The 13109-nt window shown below is 40.5% G+C and overlaps 1 protein-coding gene across 3 annotated transcripts; it reads right to left on the reverse strand.

Annotated features, from left to right (window-relative positions):
- Window positions 1-4778: 4778 nt before the first annotated feature.
- LOC107228013 (putative inorganic phosphate cotransporter) lies at window positions 4779-13005 on the reverse strand. 3 transcript variants are annotated; one of them, XM_046740075.1, is made up of 9 exons: window positions 10832-13005; window positions 10508-10781; window positions 9838-9977; window positions 9446-9746; window positions 9065-9306; window positions 8249-8278; window positions 7613-7762; window positions 5706-6083; window positions 4779-5576 (listed from the first exon to the last, which is right to left on the reverse strand). In XM_046740075.1, exons 2-9 carry the CDS (start codon window positions 10599-10601, stop codon window positions 5337-5339), a joined length of 1575 nt encoding a protein of 524 aa, XP_046596031.1. In that variant the 5' UTR covers window positions 10602-10781; window positions 10832-13005; the 3' UTR covers window positions 4779-5336. The 3 variants fall into 3 exon arrangements, with proteins under 3 accessions (XP_046596031.1, XP_015524838.1, XP_015524839.1); XM_015669352.2 differs by having other exon boundaries at window positions 10508-13005; XM_015669353.2 differs by lacking the exon at window positions 8249-8278 and having other exon boundaries at window positions 10508-13005.
- Between the last annotated feature and the right edge of the window lie 104 nt (window positions 13006-13109).

A 13109-nucleotide genomic window follows, 5' to 3' on the forward strand; every position in this document is an offset into this window, starting at 1 on the left:
TGCGAGAGAAATCGATTGGGCGCAGTCCCAATACGCTGCGATCAACGCATCAAAAGTTACAGCCAAAAAACGAAAACCTGTGTTTTCGACATTTTTCAGCAGGTGCTTTTTTCTTCGTAATTTCTCTCCTGTTGGTCCCACGCTCTTTTCGCTGCGTTTTCCGAGTTCCTGGGGGTCCAATTGGTCGGGAAAGGGTCATACAAATCACTTCTGAGACGAAAGATTTTTTGGTCAAAAAAAAAGGAAGGTTAACCCCTTTGTATTTTTGGCGAAAATTTTCGCGATTTTGAAAAGTATTGGAATCAATTCTTCCTGGCACTGTTCCGACGTAATTTTGCGAGAGAAATCGATTGGGCGCAGTCCCAATACGCTGCGATCAACGCATCAAAAGTTACAGCCAAAAAACGAGAACCTGTGTTTTCGACATTTTTCAGCAGGTGCTTTTTTCTTCGTAATTTCTCTCCTGTTGGTCCCACGCTCTTTTCGCTGCGTTTTCCGAGTTCCTGGTGGTCCAATTGGTCGGGAAAGGGTCATACAAATCACTTCTGAGACGAAAGATTTTTTGGTCAAAAAAAAAGGAAGGTTAACCCCTTTGTATTTTTGGCGAAAATTTTCGCGATTTTGAAAAGTATTGGAATCAATTCTTCCTGGCACTGTTCCGACGTAATTTTGCGAGAGAAATCGATTGGGCGCAGTCCCAATACGCTGCGATCAACGCATCAAAAGTTACAGCCAAAAAACGAAAACCTGTGTTTTCGACATTTTTCAGGAGGTGCTTTTTTCTTCGTAATTTCTCTCCTGTTGGTCCCACGCTCTCTTCGCTGCGTTTTCCGTGTTCCTGGGGGTCCAATTGGTCGGGAAAGGGTCATACAAATCACTTCTGAGACGAAAGATTTTTTGGTCAAAAAAAAAGGAAGGTTAACCCCTTTGTATTTTTGGCGAAAATTTTCGCGATTTTGAAAAGTGCTGGAATCAATTCTTCCTGGCACTGTTCCGACGTAATTTTGCGAGAGAAATCGATTGGGAGCAGTCCCAATACGCTGCGATCAACGCATCAAAAGTTACAGCCAAAAAACGAAAACCTGTGTTTTCGACATTTTTCAGCAGGTGCTTTTTTCTTCGTAATTTCTCTCCTGTTGGTCCCACGCTCTTTTCGCTGCGTTTTCCGAGTTCCTGGGGGTCCAATTGGTCGGGAAAGGGTCATACAAATCACTTCTGAGACGAAAGATTTTTTGGTCAAAAAAAAAGGAAGGTTAACCCCTTTGTATTTTTGGCGAAAATTTTCGCGATTTTGAAAAGTGCTGGAATCAATTCTTCCTGGCACTGTTCCGACGTAATTTTGCGAGAGAAATCGATTGGGAGCAGTCCCAATACGCTGCGATCAACGCATCAAAAGTTACAGCCAAAAAACGAGAACCTGTGTTTTCGACATTTTTCAACAGGTGCTTTTTTCTTCGTAATTTCTCTCCTGTTGGTCCCACGCTCTTTTCGCTGCATTTTCCGAGTTCCTGGTGGTCCAATTGGTCGGGAAAGGGTCATACAAATCACTTCTGAGACGAAAGATTTTTTGGTCAAAAAAAAAGGAAGGTTAACCCCTTTGTATTTTTGGCGAAAATTTTCGCGATTTTGAAAAGTGCTGGAATCAATTCTTCCTGGCACTGTTCCGACGTAATTTTGCGAGAGAAATCGATTGGGAGCAGTCCCAATACGCTGTGATCAACGCATCAAAAGTTACAGCCAAAAAACGAAAACCTGTGTTTTCGACATTTTTCAGCAGGTGCTTTTTTCTTCGTAATTTCTCTCCTGTTGGTCCCACGCTCTTTTCGCTGCGTTTTCCGAGTTCCTGGGGGTCCAATTGTTCGGGAAAGGGTCATACAAATCACTTCTGAGACGAAAGATTTTTTGGTCAAAAAAAAAGGAAGGTTAACCCCTTTGTATTTTTGGCGAAAATTTTCGCGATTTTGAAAAGTATTGGAATCAATTCTTCCTGGCACTGTTCCGACGTAATTTTGCGAGAGAAATCGATTGGGCGCAGTCCCAATACGCTGCGATCAACGCATCAAAAGTTACAGCCAAAAAACGAGAACCTGTGTTTTCGACATTTTTCAGCAGGTGCTTTTTTCTTCGTAATTTCTCTCCTGTTGGTCCCACGCTCTTTTCGCTGCGTTTTCCGAGTTCCTGGTGGTCCAATTGGTCGGGAAAGGGTCATACAAATCACTTCTGAGACGAAAGATTTTTTGGTCAAAAAAAAAGGAAGGTTAACCCCTTTGTATTTTTGGCGAAAATTTTCGCGATTTTGAAAAGTGCTGGAATCAATTCTTCCTGGCACTGTTCCGACGTAATTTTGCGAGAGAAATCGATTGGGAGCAGTCCCAATACGCTGCGATCAACGCATCAAAAGTTACAGCCAAAAAACGAAAACCTGTGTTTTCGACATTTTTCAGCAGGTGCTTTTTTCTTCGTAATTTCTCTCCTGTTGGTCCCACGCTCTTTTCGCTACGTTTTCCGAGTTCCTGGGGGTCCAATTGGTCGGGAAAGGGTCATACAAATCACTTCTGAGACGAAAGATTTTTTGGTCAAAAAAAAAGGAAGGTTAACCCCTTTGTATTTTTGGCGAAAATTTTCGCGATTTTGAAAAGTATTGGAATCAATTCTTCCTGGCACTGTTCCGACGTAATTTTGCGAGAGAAATCGATTGGGCGCAGTCCCAATACGCTGCGATCAACGCATCAAAAGTTACAGCCAAAAAACGAAAACCTGTGTTTTCGACATTTTTCAGCAGGTGCTTTTTTCTTCGTAATTTCTCTCCTGTTGGTCCCACGCTCTTTTCGCTGCGTTTTCCGAGTTCCTGGTGGTCCAATTGGTCGGGAAAGGGTCATACAAATCACTTCTGAGACGAAAGATTTTTTGGTCAAAAAAAAAGGAAGGTTAACCCCTTTGTATTTTTGGCGAAAATTTTCGCGATTTTGAAAAGTGCTGGAATCAATTCTTCCTGGCACTGTTCCGACGTAATTTTGCGAGAGAAATCGATTGGGAGCAGTCCCAATACGCTGCGATCAACGCATCAAAAGTTACAGCCAAAAAACGAAAACCTGTGTTTTCGACATTTTTCAGCAGGTGCTTTTTTCTTCGTAATTTCTCTCCTGTTGGTCCCACGCTCTTTTCGCTACGTTTTCCGAGTTCCTGGGGGTCCAATTGGTCGGGAAAGGGTCATACAAATCACTTCTGAGACGAAAGATTTTTTGGTCAAAAAAAAAGGAAGGTTAACCCCTTTGTATTTTTGGCGAAAATTTTCGCGATTTTGAAAAGTATTGGAATCAATTCTTCCTGGCACTGTTCCGACGTAATTTTGCGAGAGAAATCGATTGGGCGCAGTCCCAATACGCTGCGATCAACGCATCAAAAGTTACAGCCAAAAAACGAAAACCTGTGTTTTCGACATTTTTCAGGAGGTGCTTTTTTCTTCGTAATTTCTCTCCTGTTGGTCCCACGCTCTCTTCGCTGCGTTTTCCGTGTTCCTGGGGGTCCAATTAGTCAGGAAAGGATTACACAATTCGATTCTGACAATGAGACCAATAATTTCTACATGAATAAATTCGCACTGGATTGTCAAAGAGGTGGGCAAGAATAAGAACTGATTTATAGCTGAATAGTTTTAGTTTCATTTTTAGTTTATTGAATATGCCTTAATTCTAGTACAAGTGGTTGGGTGTTAGTGTATAGTATCTTTACAAGTTTCTATATTCTATCAAACTCAAAGACAAGAAAAATGCTGAAAAGTCATTCAACATTACGTACGAAATCTGCCAATTGTACAAGTTAAAAGGAGTGCAACATGCCTCATCTTAAGTCGAATATGATAAATGCCGTTCGTGATGGTTATCATTGTAGTTCGTCAGTTTAGTTTAAGTTTCGGCCTGCGTGGAGGTGCAATTTATCCCTGTTTGCAGTATAGGATGCGTGTCATATTGTATTGTTACCATTTGATGTAACCTGAAATGAAATGAATTAATAAATACATAGATTTTATCGTATTTTCTTCGTTTTTACTGAGGTGTTTGTTCAACAATATTTTTAATCCCTCTTTCACGATCCCTGTTGTTCTATTGGATTGTCAAGTGTGATTAGAATCGATTTGAAGACGAAAACATTCTAACCCCACGGTCGAAGAGTCAACAAGGCAAACATTTAGCATTTTTTCACTTCTATTTTTGGTGTAAATTTTGACGACTTTAAAAAATGCTGGAAACAATTCTTTGATGCACTATATCAACGTACTTTTGCGAGAGGAATCTATTGTGTGCTATCTGAATACAATGCGAACAACGAATCAAGAGTTACCGCCAATGAATGAAGGATTTTCTTCCTAATTTCTCTGCTATTGGTCCTACGCTGTTCGTAATGTCTTTTTTTGCATTCCTGAGGGTCCAATCAGTATAGAAAGAGCCGTACTAATCGATTCTGAGACGAAAAAATGTGGGCTCTCAAAATTGCAAAAAAGCAAGGCTAACCCCTTATAATTTTGGCAGTCATAATTTGACCGATTTGGAGAAATGCTTAAAATAAATTTTCTATACACTATATCGACGTAATTTTACGAGAGGAATCCATTGCGCGTAGTGCGAATAAGCTATGAGCAACGGATCAGTAGTTACAGCCTAAAAACGAGAAAATTTTCTTCATATTTTCTCAGCTGCTTTTCCTACGACTATTTAAATGCCGTTTTCAAATTCATTGCGGTGCGATTAGTCTAGAAAGTGTCATCGATAACTGAGATATTAAGTCCCAGAATACGTGTAATTCAGAGTTGGTTTTTCATTTTAACCACTAGATACAGCAACATACAGATTTCAATTAATTTGGTAATATCAAGAATAGGTCATAAAGATATTTGTATTTTCACAAACATTTTCAGAACTTACATTCTACTGTTGTCAGTTATCCTATTAGTGGTCCAAACACCGACATTATGATCCTGACCATAAAATTACAAACACAAAATATGATTTACGTTATATACAATTATACGCTGCAAATATACTATTTCTATTACTGTACAATGAATATAAATACACGTACTACTTTATAAATAATTTATCATTTTCCCATTGATTTAAATACCCCTTCCCCCTCCCGCCCCCCATAATATATTTTCGTATACGCAGTGAGTGCGTCGAGCGATTTTGCACTGTTCCATCCAATTATATAACTCTACGAAAGATGGAAAGTAACGACGCTTTGTACTTTCGGAATGCTTAAAAAAAGTTGGCAGTTTCGTTATCATGGCTATTATTTTCTGGTCATACTGCGTTGACCCTCGATTCCTTTGGCCAAGACTAGTATCTTTCCTTATGTGAAATTTTCTCAAGCTGTAACGAGTCGTTGGCCTTTCTGTACGACGCAGGCGATATTTGATCACATTTTTCCGACATTTTTCTGTTAGGAATCGAATCGGTTCGCGACGGTTCGTTCCACCACTGTATATCACCCGATCCGAATAACATGAAAAACAGATTTCCCAAGAAGTAAAATCCGGAGGAGATAAAGAAGACCGTCCTCCATTGCGCGACTTCGTGCTAGAAAAAAGAAGGTTAATATAATTAATTACACCAGTTTTTCCACTTGACTTTCATTCTCGCAATTATAATAAAACAGGAGAAACTTAACATATACATATATACACACACACATATATACATACTAACCGGATTAGTGACTATGAATCCCGTGATCAGGGGTGCGAGGATGGCGAAAATGTTTGCAGTACCGTTGGTCATCCCCATCAGGGTACCGGCGAAGTTCGGACTGAGATCCATGTGGTTAACTTGATATCCGCAGAGCGTGCCGACGTTGAAGGCAACGGCGATCACGAGAATGGCGACGGCCAGGACGGTTTGGCTCTTGTCCACGTAGCCTAACGCTATCAAGGCAATCGCGGGAATCCAGTGACCGATCGTGTTGCAGATCTTCCGGGACTTCCCCGTCGATACCCATCCTCGCTTCAACGTCCAATCCGAGATGTAGCTCGTCGGGAAACTCAATATCCACATTACCAAGTACGGAAGCGCGGAGATAAGACCATTCTATAATCATGGAGCAAAAAGCGTCAGTGTATATTATATGGTTTCCATCCACTTACAGGTATCAAATATAACAAAAGGGAAAATTTTTCCTCTGGATTTCACGTTTCTCATACATTACAGCTGTTCGAGCATTTCGACAAGTTTTCGGATTCGATCTGTTTTCAATTAGAAGGTCTAAAAATGTGCACAAAGATCGGCAAATGTTATAGTTTCTGATAGGTGGAATTGCCGGAGGAAATTCTGTTAGGTACAAGCTGAAGTCACGTTTGAACAGCGAGGTTTATACATTGAAACTACTACACGTATGAGTTACGAAATCAGGTCGATTGCTATGCAGGTGACGGCATAATCGCTGCGGTCTGACGACGCTTCGGAGCTGTTTATTTTTTCTTATAAATTGACGTACGTGTCCGTTGATCCTTTCCGAGTAGGAATTACCAGAGTTACCTTCGGTAGATCGCGTATCGTGTATCATACGAACTTGACCGCCATAAAACGAACTTCTGGACATGGTTAACCCGGGCGTTTCAATTCAATCCGCGTTACATTCCGCGAAGCAAACGACACATCTCTGCCCTCGGCGAAGGTTCAATGTTACTTCCAGGCGTACGTATACGTATACATATGACTTATGATATGTTACACGTATACCTAGAATGATATCCGTACCCATATATGTATATATATATATATATAAATAAATAAATACGCTGCACGATCGAACGCGTCCTCGTTGCGGTCGTTGATTTCCGACAATATTATAGGCGATAAAATTGTTGTTAATTTAGTTTGCCGTGACGTCAATTATTATTTTTCGCGACGATATTTCCAGGTGGTGTGTCGTCTGCATTAACGCACGGTTGTATTAATTTATTGAACAAGCCATATCCTGTCGTCGTATAAATCATTACAATCGATAATAAATCTCGCAATTCGCATTGCAAAATGGGGTATTGTTCGGAATACTTTGCTACCGATGATCGTATCTTACATTATTAAGTGTACGTTGGCATATATGGAATCGCGAGGTATTCCAGACAGGCGGAACTCTCCCGCAGGTTAAGATTACTCCATTTGCCACACAATTAAATCACGATTGTGTAATTCATATAATTCATAACATTTTCCTCACGTAACTCTTTAATAATTAATCAAAACTGCATAATACCGGAATCCAGATATTTCTCTAATAGATATAAGGCATTTATGTATGATGTACGTACATACGTGGAGTGATGATTAAATATACCCAGGGCAATGTGGGTCGACTCTTTGCCGCATCGCTTTGCATGATTATTTGATAAAAGAGAGTAAAAAAAAAAAAAAAAAATTGAAGTAAACCCGCCAAGTATTTCTCTATATCAATTATTGAACAATGATTATGCGACTATGTGTGCCATACAATTGCAATTATCCGGTTAATTCCTGCGAAAAGCGCTTATCGGTCCAGTTGATCTCGATCGCAATCAATCGGAACACGAGACTGTAAGTCTGGTCTAGTTATCTCGTTCATCGTTATTTGCACTCACCTCTTTGATGTTGAAGTCTAGAATGGCGTGAAGATACGTTGGGATTTCCGTCAGCAGCATCCAGAATCCCCACGTTTGGGCGCAGTGGACGACTAACAAGGCCCACATCGGTTGTGACGTAAATATCGCCTTCCACGGGGTCGAAAGAACCTAAGGTGACGAAGAGTTATTGAGACGTACGTATGTCGGTATATACTACATGTATTATACATTCGCAATTAGCTAATCGTGCAAATCTATCCGCCATCATGCGCATACGTACACACGTATAAGACGTTGAAATTCCACATGTTCGGTCATAAATGATTAATCAAATAGAAAAAATAGCTATGGAGAAAGGATTATTGACATATATTAGCACCCCGAATCCAGCAATGGGCTTTCGTTGGGGTCAAATTTAAAAAAATTCAAGTAATGATGCTCGAAAATTACTAAGCATGACAGTGTTTATAGGCAACAGTTCCGCAGCCTTGTGAGCAAAACGTGTGCAGAATAAATTGAGATAACAATCAGTGCGTCGATGATAGCAATAAGGTAGTGAGGGATTAGTTGCATATTTTTGGTATACAAAATTAGTATTATATTAATCGACATGCACTTGATAAATCGGGTACTGTAACGAGACCCCGTATTTACCTTCGTGGTAGTCGGATCGCTTTCGGGAAGCTGGAAAAATGAGAAAACAAGTTTTCGTTTAAAATCACGTACTTTTACCGCATCCAGACAGAGAGACTTTTTGATTCACCGAATGCCAATGAGCCGCATTTGCTGGCTTGATAGCGCAGTGGAATTTGGCGTAAGTCAATAATTATAATATGTACAAGATTTGCAAACACTCGCGGGACAAACAAAAAAAAAAAACGCCTAATGTGTACCAGCAACTCACACCTGTCGAAATATTCCAAAGTTCGGATAAGGAAATATTTAAAAAAATAAAGGTTTTAATGCATGTATGCATAAACAACTGAGAGTCCGATTCTTGGAAGGGGATGAAGGTAAAGTGAAAATTGATGGGAATAATTAATGGACTGAATGGTATCATTGTTACCCATGGAAATGATTCCAGAAAGGTGCGAATATTATTTGGAAATAGACGCGTGAATTATGCGGCTCTAATTGATTAAATAATTTTCGTACTAAGGTGCGAGATTTCCGAGTGAGGCAAGAAAATATTCGGCTCTAATTACCCTCGGATTTATACGTGTCCGCAATAATGCAGCATACGCCAAAGTCAATTGACATTCAACACATGTTCAACACATTTGACAACTAGCTGTCGCGGGTGAGTAGCTAACGTATATTACAGACTCGCGACCTGCAACGAAGGCCGGCGCTAGATAGTTTTTTTAACTATGTCTTTTTTCCTGTTCTCGTCATGTTTGCACATAAAATTTGGGTAAAACATCTGCAGAAAACCGTGACCAGGTGCTCATATTTCACAAGTAGTCTCACCTGGTCTTGGCAGTCCGAAGTCCGGAGACTGAGCTCAATGTATTGACGCTCCTCAGACGAGATCGACGGATGATTTGCTGGGCTGTCGGCACCGTAGAAGAACCACCATATGCTCCAGGCGATCGTCACGGTTCCCCAAAGGTAAAATACACTAGGCCATCCCGCCGAGGATCCGGCAAGAAATCCGGATATCGGAAGCGCGACTAGGGTACCGAATTGGTGACCAGCGTAGACGAACGAGCCTGAAATTCCAAACGAATAAATAACGTAAGAGAGATCAATAAAATTATATGTTAACCGACCTAGCTTGTGTACCTGCAGATGAGGTAATTCATTTCTGTCAATCTTGCGGAAAATGACGATGATGGAAGTGAGACTTACCAAGGCGGCCGCGTTCCTCTGGTGGAGCCCATTTGGACAAGAGAGTGTGAAGCGAGGGTAGAACGCATCCCTGGCAAAGTCCCATAAGCACACGACAGAAGCACACGAATATCCATCCTCCGTATCGGGCCGCAGCCGGAATAAGAAGGCTGATCCCACCGCAGATGAATACGGCGATGGCGAGAAGTTTTCGGGCCCCAAAACGCTGGGCGATCAGGCCTGCAGGTACCTGGATCAGCACATAGCCCCAGAAGAAGGAACTTAGGATGAGAGACTGCACCGATGGCTCCCAGTTGTACGTCTGGATGGGGGGAAAGAGATTTATTGATACTGCGTTCGGTATTCACGGCCATTTACCATATATAGCGGAATATCGTTCTCCGAGGACTCACGTCGAAATTCCCATTAGTTGGAGTATCCTCGTCACTTGTCATCGCGACGATCGCAACGGACATGTTCACTCGGACCGTGTAGCCGCATGAGAGTCCAAGGAACATGAGCAGCGCTTGGAAGTGCCTCGAGCCGAAGGTAGCTAATCGTGGAAAATGAAAAATCAAGTCTTAAGGACACAATCGGCAATCCATTGAAAGCGATTTCCTGCGAACGTTTTTGAAACGTATAATTGTCAACGAGTCCTGCGACTGACTCGTAGATCATATAGGTATTCGAAGAAGTTTTTATTGTATTATATGAGGAAATCAGCATGATACTGTGAAAAACTGTTGACAATTATAGTGTTCGATTATTATCAGATCATCTTCAGACTTTGCACAATAAGATGACTATGCAGCATGAAGAGGCATTGTATGATACGTATGTGCTCAATGGAGTACAGAGATAAAGAATCTTTATCTCCGACTCTCTAACCGTTAAAAACTCTCGAAATTTATGATGCACTGCGCACATACATTGGTACTCTATACACTACATTGGAAACTATGACTCTAGCTATTACACTTATTACAGACAATAGTTTTAGAGGATTAAAAAATCTTTCTCGCCGCGACCTCTCGTCGCATGATTTCATTCCATCAAAAATCACACATTATCCGTATAACTCACCGCTCGGTTTGACTCCCTGGGTCTTTGACTTGACGGTACCATCTTCGCCGGATGCAGGAGGCGCGGTGCTCAAAGCTGTTGCCTGGGGTGCCATTTCCCGACAATACGATTTCCCCGATGTTTTGCCGGGACGAAATTGATGAAAGAAATCAGGAGGAACACTGTTCGAGAAAAATTTGAGAGTAGAAAATTGAAAAACCGATCACCGGACGGGGAAACGCCGCTAGTTCTTCGCTGCAGCTGCAGAGGACGATTGAATCAACCTGCGGGACGACTTTATATCAAGACCAGCAGTGAATCTCTCCCACCTTCCCGCAAAGTTACCTGCGACAACCACATCTGTAGCTTATAATACTCGACGTACTCGAGGCACTTGCAGGGGACGTTGTTTAATTTCCTGAACTGACCGCGGGGTTGCCCGAGTCCAGGGTAACGTCCTCCGGTTGTTGCGCGGTGAGGAATTTTAACGCGTTGACGGGTGTAAGTGGAAAATTTTTTTTTGTCACTCCGTCATTACTTTCGTAAGAAAAAACACGGTGATTTAGTAATTTGTGGAATTATTATTCTAAGTAAGTTGTTCGTATTTACCGCGATATTGCTAAGTAGCTGGGAATCGGACGTAATACTTGAAATGTTATTGCTTGCGCATCCTCGATTTATTTGTATTTTTTCCACACTAAACGGTTGGTCTAATTAAAAAACCACGACGGGTGTCAACCTCGAAATCGTACATCAGAAATACATACTGACTCTGCGACAGCGTTACATGTACAACGCGTTACGTGTGACTCTTGGACCTTGGAAGTTCCATTTCTATCCAAGTATTTTATAGCGCGACAAGCTTATTATAGTTGTAATTTTACCAACGGCTTATGAGGAATATTTAGTTCAATGTCACAGACAAAAATGAATACCCAATAATGATGATAATAGTAATGATACAACAATTACAATATGCAGTCGTAATCGCTGCTAACACTGGAGTAATGATCTTTCTTTTTGTCCATTCACATGGCAATAGTTGTCAATCAAACAGAATCGTGCAACGAATACAGGAGACTACAGATTTTGACAGAATATTGTATTCCATTATTGATTGGAAAATCAGAGAATTAACTATAATCGCAAACACTTAAAGGGAAGAAAAGAAAGGTAAAAAATGTGTACTGCACCAATGGTGCGGTAGTTATCATGCTTCCTATATACTTCACGAACTGTAGATAGCGTACTACGGGTATATTTATTAAATATTGCTTTAAGCATTGCAGAAATACTTGTCTCGATTGCATTTTTCATAATTCAATCGAGCTGCGATGATCCTAATGTTAAAATAAAGAGGAGGTGGCTGCATGCTGCTTGCAGTGACTCTGTAACTATACTCATTGTCAGTGTAGCCCATTCGTCTCCAATTATTTTTTCATAACTGTCCTGTATGAATGCAACGATGTGTGCATGTACACACGTTTACCGAGCTGATAAAGCGTATAATACGTACAAAACCAGTGTCAGTTTATGATATTGTACAATTCATGAGGTCACTCGATTGGAATCTGTGGCATCCGATTGTGGCTAAACAGGTTAAACAGGATAAGGAAAAACGGCTGGAATTGCCATTTTTCAAAAATGTAAAATGGCACCTCCAGCCTTTGATAATTCTCCTCTTCAATTCGCTCCCATATCAATTCCTAAACTCAAGCCAATTATTCTCCATCTTTCTCTCTTTGCATCCCTGCATGCATTGGTGGTGATATTAAAGTTGACAATGTCCTCCTGCTTCCTTAAATGCATATGTACTAAGGCTTTGGCGAATTTCTAATCATACAAATGAAATATTCTACATTATTATTTATGACTTTATCATTTATATTACTTAGTATAACTAACTATATTACGCAGTATAATCAAATAGTATTATTATTCGGATGTCTGCTTGACAAATACCGACAGACTGTAATTTCGATGAGTAATTAACACACAGAAGACTGAAGAAATAGAGAAAAGAAAGTAAGACGAAGCTAATTTCAGCCAATTAAGGTGTAAGGAATAGCCTTAAACAGCATCGCATATTCATTGTAATTCAGACTTCAATGAGTTAGCGGTGTAAATGAATAATCTTTGACATATTTGATATTAGATATAGATGTATGCTCGTAATAAACAGAGACAGGTGAAACGGATGTATATTGTTCGATAGCAGCCATCTTTACGTGGTCACGGTTATATATCAACCTCATTTTTCTTCAATAAAAACATTGATCAATACCGTATTGTTCAGAGTAAAAGCCGACCCCGCATATAAGACGACCCCTAATTCCGAGACAGTATTTCATCAGAGTGTTTGTCTTAATTACCTGCACATAAGACAGGTCCGCGTATAAAACGGGGAGGATTTTGACGGGTGCTGTTAACGACCAAAAACTTTGGCTTATATTCGGAACAATACGGTAATTAACTTAGTACATCGGTGCATGTTATATTCTTAAAGATAATAAAACTACTCACAAACAAACGTGTAACATCCCTTTCACTTGTCAGTTGATCAAGAATTTGTAGTAATGTATCATCTATCCGTATCAGAATTTTGAATCTGCTAATTTTTTAC

Source organism: Neodiprion lecontei, chromosome 5 (assembly GCF_021901455.1).
Source record: "Neodiprion lecontei isolate iyNeoLeco1 chromosome 5, iyNeoLeco1.1, whole genome shotgun sequence".
NCBI classification, from domain to species: Eukaryota; Metazoa; Arthropoda; class Insecta; order Hymenoptera; family Diprionidae; genus Neodiprion; species Neodiprion lecontei.